The sequence below is a fragment of the Leptonychotes weddellii genome, chromosome 4 (genome assembly GCF_054177405.1).
Source record: "Leptonychotes weddellii isolate Sample4059 chromosome 4, ASM5417740v2, whole genome shotgun sequence".
NCBI classification, from domain to species: Eukaryota; Metazoa; Chordata; class Mammalia; order Carnivora; family Phocidae; genus Leptonychotes; species Leptonychotes weddellii.
The window spans coordinates 133,476,295-133,496,514 of record NC_138372.1 but is presented as its reverse complement, the minus strand read 5'-3'; the positions used below and the strand labels follow the sequence as shown (position 1 = coordinate 133,496,514).

Below are 20,220 nucleotides of genomic sequence, written 5' to 3'. Positions count from 1 at the left end.
GAATGAATGTAAAGATTTTCCTTTTGAGTCAGGTAAATTTTAGTAATACAAAGAATGCACTTTAAATATTAACATGCCAGGGCGCCTGGGTGGCTCAGTTGGTTAAGCGACTGCCTTCGGCTCAGGTCATGATCCTGGAGTCCCGGGATCGAGTCCCGCATCGGGCTCCCTGCTCAGCGGGGAGTCTGTTTCTCCCTCTGACCTTCCCCCCTCTCGTGCTCTCTCTTTCTCATTCTCTCTCTCAAATAAATAAATAAAATCTTTAAAAAAAAAAAAAAAATTAACATGCCAGGGGCGCCTGGGAGGCTCAGTCAGTTAAGCGGCTGCCTTCGGCTAAGGTCATGGTCCTGGAGTCCTGGGATCAAGCCCCGCATCGGGCTCCCTGCTCAGCGGGAAGCCTGCTTCTCCCTCTCCCACTCCCCCTGCTTGTGTTCCCTCTCTTGCTGTGTCTCTCTCTGTCAAATAAGTAAAATCTTTAAAAAAAATAAAAAATAAAAAAATAAATATTAACATGCCAGGAAGTGAGTATTGCTACTAATTTGCCATTCAAGACACAGAATTAGGACTCAGCTATGTAATCAAGAGAATATATGATAGCTTACCTAGCACACTGAGATGTTTTGTTAAGAGTTGTTTTGTTTTTCATGTTATATCACCCATTCTATGGTAAAAATCAGAAGTATTACCAATATTTTTCAAACAGACTCTCAGTGATTATAAGATACTACAGTACCAGAAGCTCTCGTATATGCAAGTTTCATTAACAATTTAAAGAAGTTACCAGTTGCCAATCCTCACTACTTCTATTCCAACTGTGACCTCAATCTCATCAGGCACTGAAAAACTGACTACCTTCAATTCTGCAACCAGCTAATCGGAAAAGGCACCTCCCAACACTCTGTCATGGTTATGCCTGCCCATTTCAGAATGGAAAACAATGATTAAAGAAATCATGCAAGGGGTGCCTGGCTGGCACAGTGGGTAGGGCATGAGACTCTTGATCTCAGGGTTGTGAGGTCGACCCCCACTTTGGGGGTAAAGTTTACTTTAATTTTTAAAAAAGAAACTGCCAAACTGTTAAAAAAAAAAAAAAAAAGATGACATGCCAACTCACACAAAGAAAAGAACACGGAATAGAAAATGCACTATCCTCGTGGCTCTCTTTAGGCAGTTTCTGAATGTGTTAAAATTTCTATTATACTCAAGATTCTGTGCTAAAAAGTGAGGAAGACGGGAAATACACATTAAAAAAGCGACACCTCAGAGAGTTTACAATCCAACAGAGAAAGACAACATGAATACATAATTTCTCACAATATCAACTAAAAGCCGTCAAAGGGATTAGAAAGCAAACAACTTTAAGAGCCTTAGAACACTAGTTACTTTCTCTAGAAGCCTATATTTTTCAAAGCATAGTATTTGTTTTGCAGAGGTTTTTTTTTGGTCTAATTAAATATCTAATAATACAAATGAATTGTAAAAATCAGTTACATGCTCACTGCATTCTCAATATTTAAACTGTTTCCTAAACACGACTGGGAAACGATTTCAGAGACAATAAATCAAACAAAATTTCCCTTCCATTTCTTTTAGAAAAATTTAAGTGAAGTCTTAAAAAACCTACAAATTAAATATGATGCAAAAGGGTGCTTCAGTGGCTTAGTCGGCTAAGTGTCTGCCTTCGGCTCAGGTCATGATCCCAAGGTCCTGGGATGGAGCCCCGCATTGGGCTCCCTGCTCAGCGGGGAGTCTGCTTCTCCCTCTGACCCTCCCCTCCCTCTAACCCTCCCCCACTTGCGCACGTGCTCACACTCTCTCTCAAATAAATAAACTTTTAAAAAATAAATATGATGCAAAGTTTTAATACCATCTTAAATCAAAATCAGAGAAACAAAGGCAGAAATTAAAAATACCAGAATGATCTCATTTAAGATTTTCCAAAAATTTGCCACACGCTGATTAAATAGATATAAATACCTGGCACTGCATCTCCTCGGTTCTGATTTTCAGTCCAGCAGTAGAACTCTCAGTTTCTCCATTTACCATGCCTGGCTCCACTGCCAATAAATCTAGTGTTCGCATCGTGTGGACATAAAGATCCTTGTTTAATTTAAGGGCTGCCTCTAGTACCAAAATAGAATCAGAAGCTTGCTCTTTTAGCTACAAAAATTCAATAAAAAAATTATTAAAATACAGAAACCACAGAAAATTAACCAAAATATATTCACAGGATGCTCAGTAGCTTGTAGTACTAAGCTAGTAAAAACATTTTTTACCACAGCAAGAGTGCAATTAGATCTGTTGAGATCGTTACCTTAAATTCTAAAAAATACAGTAACAGTTCCTATTGTGAAATGAGAAAATACAAAGTGGAAAATATTTTTTTTAAACAGAAAATTGGAAGAAAAATACTTTAAAGATTTGCATCCACTGATTTATTCAAGAAATGTTTGTATGCACCACTGTGTCAGCCATTTAGTAGTCACTAGTAACAAGAATAAAATGATGCAGGATTTTTCTTCCACATTCAAAATACTACAGCATGTTAATTTTATACAGACACAGAACGTTTCTTATCTCCCCTCTCCTCTCCCAGCTCCTGGACTTTTACATAGTATCTCTGGCACACTGTAGGGTTAAAGAATTACAGAGATCATTTCTAAATTATGGTAAATCCCACATTTCTACTTTTATATTAACTAGATTAAAAAAATAACTGCTATATTTTTCTGACTACAGAAGTAATTTTAAAATATTAATATGTGTTTATTGTAGAATTTTGGGAGAATATTAAAGAATATAAAAACATCACCTGTAAGAGTGATTTCTCTTACCTGCTCAAGTATCACAAAAATTCAACAAAAGAATTAATGGTGAAGCAGCACCATTAACACTGAAAAGTTGTACAATTTACAGTTATTACCAAACTACGTTCTAACAGTAAAAACCTAAATGTCATTGCTTCTAGACCTTGCCAACTCTCATATACCTACGGTTAGAAGAACCATGTGAATATACTCCCCATGCGCCCCAGAAATATGAAAGTGTAACTGATGCCGATACTCACTACTTTCAAAATATTTTCTGTTAGCTCTTTCTCCTGTTGCATCTGATTCATACTAAAAGAGAAATGATTGAAGCTTAGAATTTTCCATCTTTTGAGTAACATTTGATGCTTTTCAGAGCATTATTCTTCAAACTGAGGTGGAATTTAAATAAAAATGTTTTTAATGCTATTTCTTTTCAAGCTTAAAAATAAATAAAAACTCGGGGTGCCTGGGTAGCTCATCTGGTTAAGCAACCAACTCTTGATTTCTGCTCAGGTCATGATCTCAGGATCCTAGGATCAGGCCCCGAGTCAAGCTCAGGGCTCAGCAGGGAGTCTGTTTGAAGATTCTCTACCTCTGCCCCTCCCCCCCACTTGCACGCTCTAAAATAAATAAATCTTTAAAAAAAAAACAAAGCAAAAAAACTCAATTATGATGCTTATTTAACCATTATTTTCCCATTTGATTTGTGTTTAAAAAAAATAACCCTCAATTTAAGACTAAAACTTACTGGCAGCAAAAGCTCATTTATACCAAGTTAGAAACTATGCTCTCTAGCTCCAAATCGGGTAAGCCGCTACCTAGAATTTAAGAATTTGGTTTAAAACGCCACATACAGATAAATTCAGTAATTAACTTTTGGACTCTAAATCAATTTTACATATTAAAACAATTTCCCTATATACAAAACAAATACACCTTCACATAAATTTAATTACATGAAAAAAATCTTACTATTTTGGAGGTGAGCTAACACTTACCAAAGATGAAAGGCACAATTCACAAAGCACCACCCCCTTAGCTTTCCAGAGCTCTCTCTATTCTAGATGTCCAGAGCCCTACCTGATTCTCTCACCCTTCCAACTCCTCCAAACCTACCTGCATGCAGGCCTTCTTCCCTCTGGGTTCTACCCTACACCTTCTGTACCGGGGGTTTTTAAAAACTTGCAAGAACATTTTTTTTTAAAACTCTGATGAAGAAAGTGCCAACCAAGGGTCATATCTGCCAACTTACACACTTAACTGAGGAGGTCCAGGTTTTGCCTGTTTGACAGGAAAACTACTTTGAACAATTGTCCTAATTGCCCTGAAAAGACAAGAAAAAGAAAATTTAATACATTATAAATATCACTTATTTTTTCAAGTACTCCTTAGAACGTATATTATAAATTACCTGAAGTTTTAATTCAGATAAAAACTTCATAAATCATCCACATTTTTATCAGAATGCTCGTATCTATGCAGTCATAAATTTTCTCCACCATCAGACTCAGTTTATAAGATCCTGTGAAAGATCTCTAGGGTATAGGGGACCCTTAAAAGCAGACCCCTGAGGGGCGCCTAGGTGGCTCAGTCAGTTGAGCCTCTGCCTTCGCCTCGGGTCATGATCGGGGCCAGGGTCTTGGGGTTGAGCCCCAAGTTGGACTTCTGGCTCAGCGGGGAGTCTGCTTCTCCCTCTGCCTCTCCCCCCCACGCAGCTTGTGCTCTCAATCTCTCTCTCTCACATAAATAAATAAAATCTGGAAAAAAAAAAAAAAAAGCATACCCCTGAAAGCCAGAGTGTAATTAAACAGAGGCTGCCCCACACGTTAGGTCTATGAAAAATTTACCATCTGTTGTAGAGAAGGATAGCCATGGCAGTGGTTGGAGGTAAAGTGGCCAGATCCATGTCCACATGCTTCGTCCCAGGAGGAACCTTACTGATACACAGCAATTCATTTAGTAGCATATTCAATACTGGAACAGACAAACTTAAAAGAAAGAAGCAAAACGTTCATGTCTGCATAAGAAGCATAAAATACACAATTCAATATTTTCACTGAAAATAATTACACTGCTAAAGGACTAAATCCACAGGGCCATTTTATTCACCTGTCTCAACAACTTATATGAAAATATTAAATTTCAAAATATTTTTAAAATCTCATTATGAAAACAATTTAAACATACACAAAAGTAGTCAGAATATAATGAACCCGTATGTGCCCATCATCTAGTTTCAACAACTAGCAACTGATGCTCATCTCTATTCTTACTTCCCTTCTTTCCATACTATTGTGAAGCAAATTTTTTTTTTTTTTAAAGATTTTTATTTATTTATTTGAGAGAGAGAGAATGAGAGACAGAGAGCACGAGAGGGAAGAAGGCAGAGGGAGAAGCAGACCCCCTGCCAAGCAGGGAGCCCGATGCGGGACTCGATCCCGGGACTCCAGGATCATGACCCGAGCCGAAAGCAGTCGCTTAACCAACTGAGCCACCCAGGCGCCCTGTGAAGCAAATTTTTAACATTAAATCATTTCTTCCTTATGTGTTTCAGAACAGATCTCCAAAAAATTAACTCAACAGGGGTGTTTGGCTGGCTTAGTTGGAAGAGCATGTGACTCTTCATCTTGGGTTCATGAGTTTGAGCCCCACCCTGTGTGTAGAGATTACTTAAATAAAACTTTAAAAAATTGGGGCGCCTGGGTGGCTCAGTTAAGCGTCTGCCTTCGGTTCAGGTCATGATCCCAGGGTCCTGGGATTGAGCCCCGCACCAGGCTCCCTGCTGGGCGGGAAGCCTGCTTCTCCCCTCTCCCACTCCCCCTGCTTGTGTTCCTGCTCTCCCTTCCCTATCTCTCTGTCAAATAAATAAATAAAATCTTAAAAAATTTTTTTTACAAAATTAACATATTCACAGTATTAATTTCAGATCTAAAAAGTTTTCAGTTGCTTATCAAATATCCCATCAGTGTTCAATTTCCAACTGTATCATATACATCATACTTTCTTTGTACACATTACTATCTCTTGATATGCCTCCAGTCTATTAATGGATAGGCTCTCCCTCAGATTAAAGAATTCTTTAATTCTAATGCTTACCGCTGCAGAAGGCTGGTGAGAAAGTGTTTAAACACTACCAATGAGAGCATAAACTACTACAACTCTCTTGGAATGCAATCTGGCAATATGCATCATGGGATTTAAAAATGTTTATACCACCTGAGTCAGCAATTTAATAATCTATACTAAGGACATAACCAAAAATTCAGATAAAATTTAAGGACAAAGATATTTATGGCTCTGTGATTTATTAGAGTGAAAAAGTAGAAATAGACTAAATATAAATGGGAAAACAGTTAATAAATTCTCCACATGATGGAATTATCTCCAAAAATACAAAATGGGGAAATGTTCATGATATTGTTATGTGGGGGAAAAAAGAAAAAGAAGGGGTGCCCAGGTGGCAGAGTCAGTTGGGCCTCTGACTTGGTTTTCGGCTCAGGTCATGATCTCAGGGTTGTGGGATGTGGCTCAGTGCTCAGCGGGCAGTCTGCTTGAGATTCTCTCCCTCTCCACCCACTAATTCTCTAAAATAAATAAATCTTTAAAATATAAATAGATGTGTATGTGTATATATATACATACCTATATATACCTATATATACACATATGTATGTGTATATATATATATACACACACACACATGGAGGGGGTGCCTGGCTCGCTCAGTCAGTAGAGCATCCAACTCTTGATCTCGGGGTCGTGAGTTTGAGCCCTATACTGGGTGTAGAGATTACTTAAAATAGGGAGAAAAACAACAAAAGTTACACAAAAATGTTAGAAGTACTTGTCTCCCCTCCCCTTTTATTTCCTAGTTTCTGAATTTTACAAGGTATTTTCTCTTTAAATTGTGAGAAAAGGGGGATGAAAAATCATTTTCTAAGCGTAGCCTTGATAGTACTTATTTGTTAACAAATAAGCACTGACTGTAAGATATTTTAATAGTTTGGGAGATAGTGATTGATTTATGACCAGTAAAAAATAACTGATTTAACAGCAAATCATCTGTATTATGTAATAACTATCATTAATTTTCATTTGCTTCAGATATGTAAAAATAAACTGAAACATTTAAAACTGTTTAGGTGTGGATTTTCCCTAGTTACCACATCAAGTAATAATGATAAACTACCTCATTATGGATAGATCTATACTTTAAAAGGTGATTTAAATTCATCTAACATTCAAATATTTTATACCTTCTGAAAAACAGTTGCATATTTTACCAAGAATATAGAGAAAAATAATTTGCACTTTAAGGGCTGATTATCATATAAGCATATATAGAAATAATCCAAAATATCTAAATAGTACTTCAAAAATAGATTTCTTTTATATCTTGTGTACCTTTTCTCTAATATGTCTAAATCCCACTTCAAATGTGCAGCAACTTTAAGAGCAAGTAGTTTTAAAATACGATTTCTCTTGTTATCAGGCGGAGGTTGCACCTGGTTTTGCTCATTAACTGAAGGTTTGGAAGCCTGTTCCAAAAACTGAACAATAAGTTGAACTGGTGCAGGATCTAGGATGTAAAAGAAAATAAATTCTTAAATTTAAGTTTTAATTATCAAGATGCACAAGGTTTCACTGTACTGGTTTTTGGCCACAAAAGGGAACCCCGACAGCTCTGTAGTTATGACTAAGGATTATGATTTCTAAGAAGTATGCTTAGGGATTACAGGGAATATCAGGAAGGGTGGTAAGGAGAAAGGGTATCAGACTGGTGCAGAAGAAAACACCTTCCAAGTAAGAACATAATGGTTTTAGGTTTCCAGATCAGCAAATAACCAATGTCAATTAGAGGAAAGACATGTCATCTTTAGAACTGTTTTTAACACTTAATTAGTGCGACCTGCCTCAAGTTACCTCTCTGCACCTGTTTCCATCAATGCAAAATAGAAGATACCACCACCTACCTGAGATTATGAAGGCTAAATTAAATGAGATAACAGATGAAAAGCATTAAGGCTGGCACCTAGAAAGCACTTAATAAATGTGTATGAAAATAAATAAATAAATAAATAAATGTGTATGAAAAGCAATGAATGAAAAACACATAATATGATACAGGCGGTTTTAGTGAAAACCACTAACTTCTGGCAGAGTTGTCTCCATAGTTAATGCTGATGTAAACTGAGCAAGCTACATCTTTACGAACTTTATGAGCAAAATGCTATTCAAGAAATTTACGTTTTCATGCCAGTACCTCTTCCCAGAAATGCCTGGAGTTCTCCTCCTTCCCTAACAGCACTCATTAACTGGGGTATTAATCATGATCATTAAACACCCATGTTACAACTGTATAGCATTTCCTACTCTTAGAGATTTTCTCATTTTAATTTACAGCCCAACTTTGGAATATACAGATACATGTGTGCTTATATGTATGTATATATGTATAGTCGGTAAAATCCCCTCGCTGAGAAACAAAATAATTAGCGTCAGGATCAGCACCAGAACCGCAATTTCTCTCCGTCTCCAAATTGATCATGGGCCGGAGTTCTACAGGGGTGTGTTCGAGCCAGCCTCCCCAACCCACGCAATCTCACAAGACCACCTCGCAGATGCTAAAACCTCAAACAGTAAAGGGACCAAGGCGGAGGGGGACGGGAGGGGGACGGGAGGGGGGACGGGAGGGCCTTTGTTTGGTTTTTAAGCCCTGCATGGGGGTGCCCCGGCTCTGGGATGCTTAATGCTTAGCGAGGGGACCGGGCCAGAGCTCGACTCCGGTTCGCGCCTCCCGGGCCCGCAGCTTCGTGGCGGAGGAGGTGCGGGCGAGAGCCAGGCGGACGGCGCCGGCGGCCGGGTCCCAGTCCCCTCCGGGTGCAGGCGCCGCGCTTACCCGGGCAGGGCTTGCGCAGATGTTTCTCCAACAGCGACTCCTCCAGCAGGAACTCGAACCAGCTGGTCTGCGGCGGGGTGCAGGGCCGGCTGGAGGTGGCCGCCTCCCGGTCCGCCGCCTCCGCGCTCATCCTGCCCCCGCCGCCGCTCCCCCCAGGGACGCTTCCCGGCTCCAACCTGACACTCGGACGCGTGCCTCTGGCCTGTGATCTACGGAACCTCCCCGGGTGAGGCCACACTCAGAACGCCCTGGAAACCCACACAACTCAAAATGGCGGCGCGGCCCAGCAAGAGCTGGGGAACCTAAATCCGCCTCCTTGCGCCCCCGCCGCGCCTCCGGGCCAGTCGTTGTTCGAGTTGTAGAGAAAGGGGGCGGGGACAACCCTTAGGTCACGCCTCCTCCCCGGTTGCCATGGGAGACGACTGGCAAGGAAGCTGGGTCGCGAGTGGGCTTTCATTCTTTCCTGGGAGATTCTCAGCAAGAAAATAGAACAGCCTCATCCAAGATTACGGCGGACGTCAATGTCCTCATAAAAGACAGCGAAGACTACACGTGTAAACTGTGATCCAGGCAAAGCTTGTCTTTGGTTCTTTTAATTTCTTCATTTCCATTTCCTAGATTTCCTCCCACTTAGGTCCTCTCGGCCGGCCGAGGCGTCCTACTGGCTTGGGCACTAGCGTCCCTGAGCTTCCTTCCTCGAAGGATGACAGAATGATGGCCCACAGTGAGATCCAGCTGTTCTGTTACTTCTCAGGACTAGCTCTCAATATTTAGCGCCCAATTAATCCTCTTGATATCCCAGCTAGAGATACTGTTAATCCCATTTTCACATTTACCTCCATTCTGTAATGTTATGTTTTTAAATTAACAATTAAAATCGGAAAAAGTGTATTCATAGGTCGTGCATACGCTCTATGTAAAGAGTGCAAACTCGTCTAGGTTAAGCTGTTTAACCTCTCTGAACTTTAGTTTCCATATTTGTGCCTAATCTTAGGGTTGATAAAAGAATTCAAGGCAGAGCTTGAGATAATAAGGTAAATGAGATAAAGCAGTTAAGTTTTTTAAGATTTTATTTATGAGAGAGAACACAAGCAGGGAAGGGCAGAGTGAGAAGCAGGCTTCCCGCTGAGCAGGGAGCCCCACAGGGGTCTCCACCCCAGGGCCCTGGGATCATGACTTGAGCCCAAGGCACAAGCTTAACCAACTGAGCCACCCTGGTGCCCCCAGTTAGGCTTTTTAAACAAGGCCTGACATTTAGAACATCCATGTTACCTGATCTCATATAGTGCTTTTTTTTTTTGCAAATTATTTTCATACACATGAATCTAATTTTCTCCTATAAACAAACTATTATACACCTTTTAACCAATGAAGAAACTGAGGTTCCAGAATTATCATTTGCCCAAGATTTCCCAACAAAGTTGAGGCTGAGCCACAGCTTTGGTGAACTTTCAGCTGGATCCAGGCTGCTTCGAACATGGGATAGCAAGGATAAGATCAATTGCTTATGGTCTTTTTCCAGAATGAAGAAGGAAGGCATTCATAAGTTTTAAGAAAAATGAATGGAAGTAACTCCTCCATAAGTGAAAGTAAATCAAATACTTAAGTGGCAATCCTTGCCTTATTCTTCTCTTCCTGCCCAACCCTCTTTCTGGGCTCTGTGCTGCCTCTCTTCCATTTAGTGGTCCCTAGGTTCCTTGTTCTCTTCTCACTGTAAAAACCATCCCTGGGTCACTACCCCCAATTAGTGCAATTCTATCCCAGGCTCTAAAGGAATCATTCATGTTTTGGACTAATAAAACCATGAGGACTAAATTAATAAAATACAAATGGGGAGATTAAACAGTTATTTTCATGGAAGATTTGGCATGTTTTACTCACCAATTAGGCATAAAAAGATGAGCGGAGAAAGAATGGATCCCATGTTCCTGAGTCCAGTGATAAGGGTAGCTGACCTGTGTCTCTGTCCTTTATCAGTATAGTGAAGAGCTAAGGGATGGGTTTGAAATTCATGTTGGAAATGTTTGAATATGCACCATGTCTCAGGTGTCAGAATGGAAATGTCCAGAGGGCGGTGAGTTTTAGACAGATGATTCGTATACAGAAAAAAAAAATCTAATAATAGTAGCAAATGCTCATTTGTGAACTCGCTGTGGGCACTGATTTAAGCACTTTATGCATTGTCTTAGTCCATTCAGGCTGCTAAACAAGATACCATAAACGGAATGGCTTTTAAACAACAGAAGTGTATTTCTCACAGTTCTGGAGGCTCCGTGCAAGATCAGGGTGCTAACATGGTTAAGTTCTAGTAACAGCTCTCTTCTGGGGTGCAGACGGCCAACTTATTGTATCCTCAACTGACAAAGCGGAAGGGAGCAAGTTCTTTCCTAAAGGCATTAATCCCATCCAGAAGGTCTCCACCATTATGAACTCATCTAATCCTAATTATTTTCCAGTGGTCCTGCCTATTAATACCATCAGGTTAGGTGGTAGAGTTTCAACATTTCAACATATAAGTGGGAGGAGTACAAACATTCAGTCCATAACATGTATATTATCTCATTCAAGCCCTGTGAGGTGGGTTTCACCATGATCTTCATTTTCAGGTATTAAAACAGGCACAGAGAAATTTTTAAAACTTTCCTAAAGTCACACAGCTATTAAGTGCCAGAGGCTAAGCATAAATTTAAGCAGCATGACTGCAGAGATTAAAATCTTACCCCATGCACTATGTGCCTCTTTAATAAGAAAAGACCAAACCTGGGCACCTGGGTGGCTCAGATGGTTAAGCGTCTGCCTTCGGCTCGGGTCATGATCCCAGGGTCCTGGAATCGAGCCCCGCATCGGGCTCCCTGCTCTGCGGGAAGCCTGCCTGTCCCTCTCCCTCTCCCACTCTCCCTGCTTGTGTTCCCTCTCTTGCTGTGTCTCTCTCTGTCAAATAAATAAAATCTTTAAAAAAAAAAAAAAGAAAAGACCAAACCAAACCAAACAGTCCAGTAGAAAACTGGGCTGAGGTCAGGAAAATGCAACCTACAAAAAAGATATCTGAATCCAAGTTAGAACACTGAAGAAAATATTCAGGCTCATCAATATTCAATGAGCAGAGTTTGAAAAGTTAATCGACATGATTGCAGATTCCAAATTGCAACTAACCTTTTAAAAGAAACACCACTTTCTTGAGTTTTGGTGTAGTATCAAAGAAGAAAATCCACAATTATCTGAAAAGACTTAAAATACTCCTTTTTCTTTTTTTTTTTAAGTAAGCTCTGCACCCAACATGGGTCTTGAACTCACATGCTTTACCAACTAAGCCAGCAAAGAACCCCAAAACACTCTTTTTCAACTACATATCTATGTGAAGCTGGATTTTCTTCATATATTTTTACCGAAAGAACTTACAGTAATAGTTGGAAAACAGAAGCAGATATGAGAACCCACTGTCTTCTATTAGTCATACATGAAAGAGATTTGCTAAAATGTAAAACAAAGCCTTCTCCTTACCAGAGTTTTAAATGAAAATAAAGTTATTTTGCATAAAAATTATGTCAACATATAATAGTCTTATGATTTGTATTATTTTTATTATTTATTTATTTTAATTCCAATTAGTTTACATACAGTGTTATATTAGTTTCAGGTATACAATATAGTGATTCAACAGACTTTTATTTTTAAATGAGTTTAGCATCCCTGACTCCACTGGGCCACACCACCATTTTGGATTGTGTGGGTTTCTGGGATGTTCTAAGCCCAGCCTTGGTCCCTGGATCCCTGAGGTTTTTAAGGGAATTAAATATTTTTAAAATTTCTCAGTTTTAATTTTTAATATGGTAAACATCAATAAACATAACTCATAAATAAAGACTTTATTTATCACTTATGAACCAGGCACTATGCTGAGTATTTTACACACACCATCTCAGTTAAGCCTCATAACAACCCCACAATAAATAGGTACCATTAGCAGTACTATGCCCATCTTATAGATGAGAAAACTGAGTCTCAGGGGAGTTAAGTGACTTGCCCAGTATCACACACTTAGTTAATAGAAAATAGGGAATTTGAGTCCCTGTTTTATCTGATCCCACAGCCCAAACTCACCACTCCAACAAAAAGATATCTTGCTGTTGATTGTTTGGTTTGCTTTTTAAATAGTGATAAACCTACAAAAAAAAGTTGCAAGAATCATATAGAGAACTCTTTTTTTTTTTTAAGATTTTATTTATTTATTTGAGAGAGAGAGCATGAGCAGGGGGAAGGGCAGAGGGAGAAGGAGAAGCAGGCTCCCCACTCAGTAGGGAGCCTGACTCGGGGCTTAATCCCAGGACCCTAGGATCATGACCCGAGCCAAAGGTAGATGCTTAACTGACTGAGCCACCCAGGCGTCCCTGCAGCATTCTTATTTTTCAGGTAGGTCACAGACTCTACCCTTCTGAAATCTGGGCCTCTGTCACTGACAACATAGTATAGGAAACTAGAGCTACAGTGGGGGGAAAAAAATGCATAGAGGTATTATTACTATTTTTTAATTTTTTAAAGATTTTATTTATTTATTTGAGAGAGAGAGCAGGGGAAGGAGCACAGGCAGAAGGAGAAGGGGAAAGAATCTCAAGCGGACTCGGAGCTGAGCACAAGCCGGATCCCATGATCCCGAGATCAGGATCTGAGCTGAAACCAAGAGTCAGATGCTCAACTGACTGAGCCACCCAGGAGCCCCATGGTATTATTACCGTTATGCACCCTAATGATAAAGATGTTTTTTACATCATCTGATAATCACATCAGTAAAAATCCATTTGAATTCAGTTCATATGTTTAAGGTTGTTGTTGTTGTTTTCTTTTTAAAGCAAATGCACTACAATTCAATTATGAACAGATAATTTAAAACTTTTTTCGGGGGCGCCTGGGTGGCTCAGTCGTTGGGCATCTGTCTTCGGCTCGGGTCCTGGGATGGAGCCCCTCATCGGGCTCCCTGTTCCTCGGGGAGCCTGCTTCTTCCTCTCCCACTCCCCCTGCTTGTGTTCCCTCTCTCGCTGTGTCTCTCTCTGTCAAATAAATAAAATCTTTAAAAAAAAAAAACTTTTTTCAGTAAGTACATTGGGGGTGGGGCCCCTGGCAGGCTGAGTCCGTAGAGCATGCGACTTTTGATCTCTGGGTTGTGAGTTCAAGCCCCAAGCTGGGTATAGGGCTTACTTAAAATAATAATAATAATAATAATTAACAACAACTATTGGTTGCGTAAAGAACTATGTTAATGGTTACACTGCCATCTTGTGGTTGTTGGGGGTAGTGTCCATATCTACCAGCTGTTCTAGATCACCTTTTCCTGATACTTCCCAGTGTGGAAGAAGGAATATGACATGAGGCTTATGATCGGAAGTTATCTATTCTTTACATAAGCTATCCGGCTACATCTAACTGAATCACATCTTCATAGGGACTTCCAAAAACAGATCTTTCAAGAAAGATAATGAATCCTGTAGCTATCAAACGTTACTTGCTGGGTAATGTACATCTGGCTGACTTAGTCAGTAGAGCATGCGACTCCTGATCTCAGGGTCATGAGTTTGAGCCCCATGTTGGGTGTAGATCTTACTAAAAAAAAATAAACAAAAATAAATACTTCCTAAGTTTAAAAAAAAAATTACTTCCTTACACTTATATTTAATTTCTCCAGGGCCTTCCCTTGACTCTTGACCAGGTAGGCACCCTATTACATGCTGCCAAGCACTGAGCGTCAGCAGCCTGGCCCTCAACGCACTTGCTTGCAATTAATTAGCAGCCTGACTTCCCTGCTAGACTCTGGGCTCTTAGGTGTGTGGTGGGAGGAGCAGGATAGTGGTTGTATTGTTTACCTAGTAAGTCCTTGGTACGTAAGAGGCACCCAATAAATATCTGCTAACTAAATAAATTGTTTGATCGAACATGTAGCACCTACATTTCATATGCATGTAAATAGTATAAACCAGAGCTACAAACCTTTACTTAATCTCCCCTTTATCTGACCTTCACCTTCACTAAATTGATCCTAAAACATGATTCACTGCTGTGTTCTAGGTTTTACAACCAGCAATGAACTTAAAGCTCATGTAAGGCAGTGTTCATGTCGTAAACTTCTATCTTTGTATTACTCCTGCGTAATTTCTAGCTGAATGGATAGCTGCATGTAGACCCTATTTACTTAAGAAAGGGAACAGGCATATGCTGATGGCCACAATGAAGCCAGAGCTGAGTCCCCAAGGTCTTTCCGTCTTCACCTGGACAACTGCCCAGTACCTTCCTTTATGACCCTTTCTACAATGGCAGACAAACTTGGTCAGGGACTGGACCAGGCAGTTGCCTCCATTTCTGCATTTCCAGGTTCCATGGGGAGAAGGGGCACAGCCCTTCTGACTGGCTGGGGGTCTGTGACTTCCATTCTGTCAGCCGGATATCTGGAGAACAAGAAATCATGGGAACTTTCAGTTTGGTCTCTCACTGGTTTATTTCCAAGTTCTATACTTCTACACTTAGGCTTTAAAACAATGCCTCTGCATACAGGTAAGACAAAAATTCAAGTTTAACTTTTAGAATTGGACCCTAGAAATTTACTGACATTCCTAGTAGCTAGGACCATATTGTCATACTAACATATCAACCAGGGCACTAAAGGTCATATTTTACTCTCTGTTTCCTCATGCGGTTGAAGAATCCTAAGTCACTAGGATGGATACTCAGCTCTTAGTAAGCCGTTGACTTCATTCAATACTACGGCATAAGCAGAGTTTCCAAAGTCTTAGCAGACAATCTCAGAATCAGGACAGATGAGAATGTGGTAGCAAATAATGTGATTGCTTTAAATAACCTGCTTTTAGACCACACACACACACATAAAATCAGAGAACAGGGGTGTTCAAAGCGTGCTCTGCAGACTGGTGTCATGCCTCCCACTGCTGATTACTGGTCTGCACCGAGGGAAGTCCTGGATTGACAATATGTGTTGAGAGGTGTTTACAGCTATTGGACATCATCCTGACATCCACGTGCATGGTCAGTGGCCGCATCGAGTCCAGCACTTCTAGAAGAGTTTGGGTGCTGGGGAGCTTGGGTGGGGAGTTCACATTGTTGTATGAGCTGCCAACTAGTCCTCAACAGCAGACCCATCTATCAGTCTGGATTGGAAATTAAAAGACACACACAAAAACTGGTTCTTCACCACAGATGGTTTGAGAAGCCCTATGTCAGCACTCACGTGAAAGGTATTTTCAGCCACATTTAACAAGCTTGAAGTTCAACTGTACCCAATAAACAACAAAATCCATGAAGGACCTCTACGAAACAGAAGTAATTCAGTTTGTTATTCCAGCCAACCAAGAACTGACACAATGCCTTCAGAAACTTCTCTACGTATGGTTTTTCTTTTCTTTTCTTTTTTTTTTTAAAGTAATCTCTACTCCTTCATATACTTCGTTGGGAGCCGCATTACCTCGGTCCGGAGGCAGGCTTAGCAGTGCGGCAGGAAAGAAGAGTGCTCTGCACCCCCACACTCATGCCTTCTCCACAAGCCCACACAGTGAAAAGGATTTGGTGTGGCCAGCTGAGGAGTAGCATCAGGAAGCTGTGACTTCTGCCTGCCCGTGGCGGCAGCAGACCCCAAATTCTTACCATCCAGAGGCAAGCTCTTCCATGGAGCTGCCCACAAGCATGCAACCCAGCTGGCGGGAGAAAAATACAGGACTAGAGACGAGGAGCCACCAGCCTGGCATGCGGAACTCGAAACCTACGTGCTGGAATGACGCCAGCCCAGCAACACTGTCACCAAAGCCACATCCCCTTGGCAAACATGCAGGGAGCCCAGCTCCTGGCCCGAACTAGGAACGAAGACCTTGCTCTTTTGGTGGTTTCATCTGAGCCGAGAAGGGAAGCAGGTCATTTCTGGGATGCTGCTATTCTTTACTCCCACAGTTGCGGGGGTGCGGCCTCCCAAGAGCTCCTAGGAGAGCCGGGGACCCTCGACTCCCCAAAGGCGGGCAGCCCATTGGTGGGTCAGTAGGCTATGACTTCTGCCACATGCCTTCCATGGATACCCTAAGAGGCCCAGAGACTAATGCTAGCTTGTGGGCACCGAACCTGGAGGATTGTGAGGACTGGGGTTTGGAAGCAGTCACCTGTAGGCGGAAGAAGCAGGTCTATAGAGGTTAGAGAATGGAGCAGACGCTCAAAGAGAAGCAGAGATAAGAGACCAAGTTTAGCTTCAATGAGACAGAGAGTAGCTAACTGCTTGTTTATTTAAGTTTATTTAGGTAATCTCTACACCCAACGTGGGGCTTGAACTCATGATCCCGAGATCAAGAGTCATCTGCTCTCCCAACTGAGCCAACCAGGCACTCCTTGAAGATTTTTTTAGTATCCATTTCAGGCCTATTGCTGGGCATAGAATTAGCAGTGTTGTTCCCTATCCCGAGTTTCCTGTTCTCAGATTCCTGGAGATTTGTTTTTGTCCATGACCGTGACCATTTCTGTTGTTTATAATCCCTAAAACTTAACATATCTCACTGTTGCCAATTCCCAGCGTGGGAAAATGCCACACGAGAATGTTCTGTCCCTGTAATATGTCAGTCATCCTTTTCCACAAGGCATTCATTGCACAATGCTGCAGGCCACAACGCACCTCTGCATGACGTGTCCCAGTCCATGGGCGGGATGGCCTTGCCTCGGAGGACTGAAACATTCCTGGCTTTCAAGACTCTACTTTTTTACTGAACTCAGGACTCATCTTATTGCCACAACATAATTTCAGTTTCCAAATGATTATATATTGAACTTAATTAGATAGTATTAACATTACAGCAACAAAATTCCCGTAGAAATTCCTAGAACAACATAGTGGAATGCCTAATTTAGACCAAGGAAAAATTCACAGTACAATTTACAGTTCTACCATAGAAAGAGAAAAACTTCTTTCTTTTTTTTTTTAAAGGTTTTATTTATTTATTTGAGAGAGAAAGAGAGAGAGAGGGAGAGAGAGCATGAGCGGGGGGGGGGCGGGTAGAGGGAGAAAGAGAAGCAGACTCCCCGCTGAGCAGGGAGCCAGACATGGGGCTCGATCCCAGGACCCTGGGATCATGACCTGAGCCGAAGGCAGATGCTTAACCGACTGAGCTACCCAGGCACCCCAGAAAGACATGTTTCCTTGCTGGTCATTGAAGTTATCCATGGCCAAGGATGATTTATGCCTCATAATCTGCTTCTTAAAAGAACTGCAGTGTGGTGCACCTGGGCGGCTCAGATGGTTGAGCATCTGATTTCGGCTGGGCTGGTGATCTCTGGTCATGGTCTCAGGGTCGTGGGATCAAGCCCTGCATCGGGCTCTGCACTGGGCATGGAGACTGCTTGGGATTCTCTCTCTCCCTCTCCCTCTGCCCCTCCCCTCCTGCTCCCCTGCTTGTGCTCATGTGCTCACTTAAGCTCTCTCTGTCTCTGTCTCTCGCTCTCAAAAAAAGGAGAAGAAGGAAGAGGAGGAGGAAGAGGAGGAGGAGGAGAAGGAGGGGAAGGAGAAGGAGGAGGGGAGGAGGGGGAGGAGAAGGAGGAGGGAGAAGAGGAGGAGGGAGAGGAGAATGAGGAGGAGGAGGAGGAGGAGATTTTAAACTGTGTTTCCTAGGGTGTGAGTTATGATCCAGCAGGATTGCCCAGGGAGTGCTTGAATCTCACTAATAGACCAGCCGTGCTCACCTTCTCCCCTAAATCAACAGGGAAAGAGACTGGCTCTCTAGACCAAGCATTCTCAAGAGGTGATATCGGACCCAAAGGGTGAGAACTGGTCCTTGGAGGGGTGCCAGGTTCTTTTTTTACGTAAAAATCACAATATACTTTTAGTACATAAACAGATATACAGTTTATGGGGGAGACCATTCCAAAAAAGATCTCTAAAAAGGCTTCCTAGGGGGCCATAAGAAGAACAAGAAGTTGAGAAACATTTGTTGAGACTCAAGCTAAATCCTGAGTTTTCCACATGGAATGGTACAGAAAAGAGAACATTAAACAGGATAGCTGGATTCAGCTCTGGCACAGCTGTGGAAACTTGAGCAAATCAATCTCTCTGAACTTCTATTTTGTCATTTCTAAATGAGGATAACAATGACCTTCATAGAGTTGTCATCAGGCTCAAATAAAATTGTGGATATGACTGTGTTCTGCCCTCATTCTTTTTTAAAAAATATTTTATTCATTTATTTGAGAGAGAGTGAGAGAGTGCAAGTGAGCATGAGTGGGGGGGAGGGGCAGAGGGTGAGGGATGAGCCCGACGTGGGGCTTGATCCCAGGACCCTGAGATCATTGAGAAGTCAGACACTCAATGGACTGAGCCACCCAGGCGCCCCTCTTCTTTTTTTTTGAATAGAGATTTTATTTATTTATTCATTTGAGGAAGAGAGAAGGAGAAAGAGCAGGGGGAGGACAGAGAGAGAGGGACAAGCAGACTCCATCCTGAGTATGGAGCCTAATGCGGGGCTCGATTGCACAACCCTGAGATCATAACCTGAGCCAAAATCACGAGCTGGACACTCAACCAACTCAGCCACCCAGGTGTCCCTGCCCTCATTCTTAATCCCTTTTCTTGACCTTTCTGACATGCCATTGCCATTAGGATCCACAGTATGCACAGTAGTTACTAAGGACCAGCATCTTCTGAGAGAAATCTTTTATAACTAAAGGAAAGAAGAATGTTTGAATACCATCATGAGTTTTGTAGCAAGGGCAGGAATTAATCAGTCTCAGCTATAAAATGAGCTAATTTACTATTATAGGCTATGTAGTGTTCCTTTGGGCATTTGGGATTTTTGGAAAAATTATTCTGACCAGAACTGTACAATTTTATAAAAGCTCAGTCATCTTCTTCAATTACCAGTGCATACAATTTACGAAGTTCATTCATTCATTCGTCCACCTTGTCCTAAAAGGATTTAATGTGGTCTCATTCTCCAATGCATGTCACATATAGTCTGCTCACAAGTGTCCTTTGATTTAAGGGGCTACTGAGAGTACTAATCCCTTCCATGTACCTATGGCTACAATTCTCTGTCTCCCAAGGATTTCCTGTGCTTGCAGGGGAGCATTCACTACTATTTGTGCTGCGTTTGTTGCTCACATAGTTAAATCTATATATCTAATAAACACATATTCAAAAGTCAATTTTTTTTAAATACTTAAACATTAGTTACAATTTAGTCTTGTAAAGAATGTGAACTACAATTAACAAATTTAGTGTTGCTGATTCAAATACACTAAAAAGCAGTCCAATCATACAAGAATTACAAAATGTATTACTTCTTATACTTTAATCTAAAATATTAACATTCGGGCGCCTGGGTGGCTCAGTCGTTAAGCATCTGCCTTTGGCTCAGGTCATGATCCCAGGGTCCTGGGATCGAGTCCCATGTCTGGCTCCCTGCTCAGCAGGGAGTCTGTTCCCTCTGCCTCTGCCTGCCGCTCTGCCCACTTGTGCTCTATCTATCTCTCTGTCAAATAAATAAA

The 20,220-nt window shown here is 41.4% G+C and overlaps 1 protein-coding gene across 2 annotated transcripts in view; it reads right to left on the bottom strand.

Annotated features, from left to right (window-relative positions):
* The window catches only part of INTS8 (integrator complex subunit 8), a 54,912-nt gene extending 45,910 nt beyond the window's left edge, over positions 1-9,002 (bottom strand). For both annotated transcript variants that reach the window (XM_081816262.1, XM_081816263.1), the window contains exons 1-6: positions 8,710-9,002; positions 7,215-7,389; positions 4,658-4,798; positions 4,063-4,134; positions 3,068-3,119; positions 1,978-2,160 (exon numbers count right to left, since the gene is read on the bottom strand). In XM_081816262.1, the coding sequence (XP_081672388.1) occupies positions 1,978-2,160; positions 3,068-3,119; positions 4,063-4,134; positions 4,658-4,798; positions 7,215-7,389; positions 8,710-8,839 (753 nt within the window). In that variant the 5' untranslated portion in view covers positions 8,840-9,002. The remainder of the gene's footprint in view (positions 1-1,977; positions 2,161-3,067; positions 3,120-4,062; positions 4,135-4,657; positions 4,799-7,214; positions 7,390-8,709) is intronic.
* Between the last annotated feature and the right edge of the window lie 11,218 nt (positions 9,003-20,220).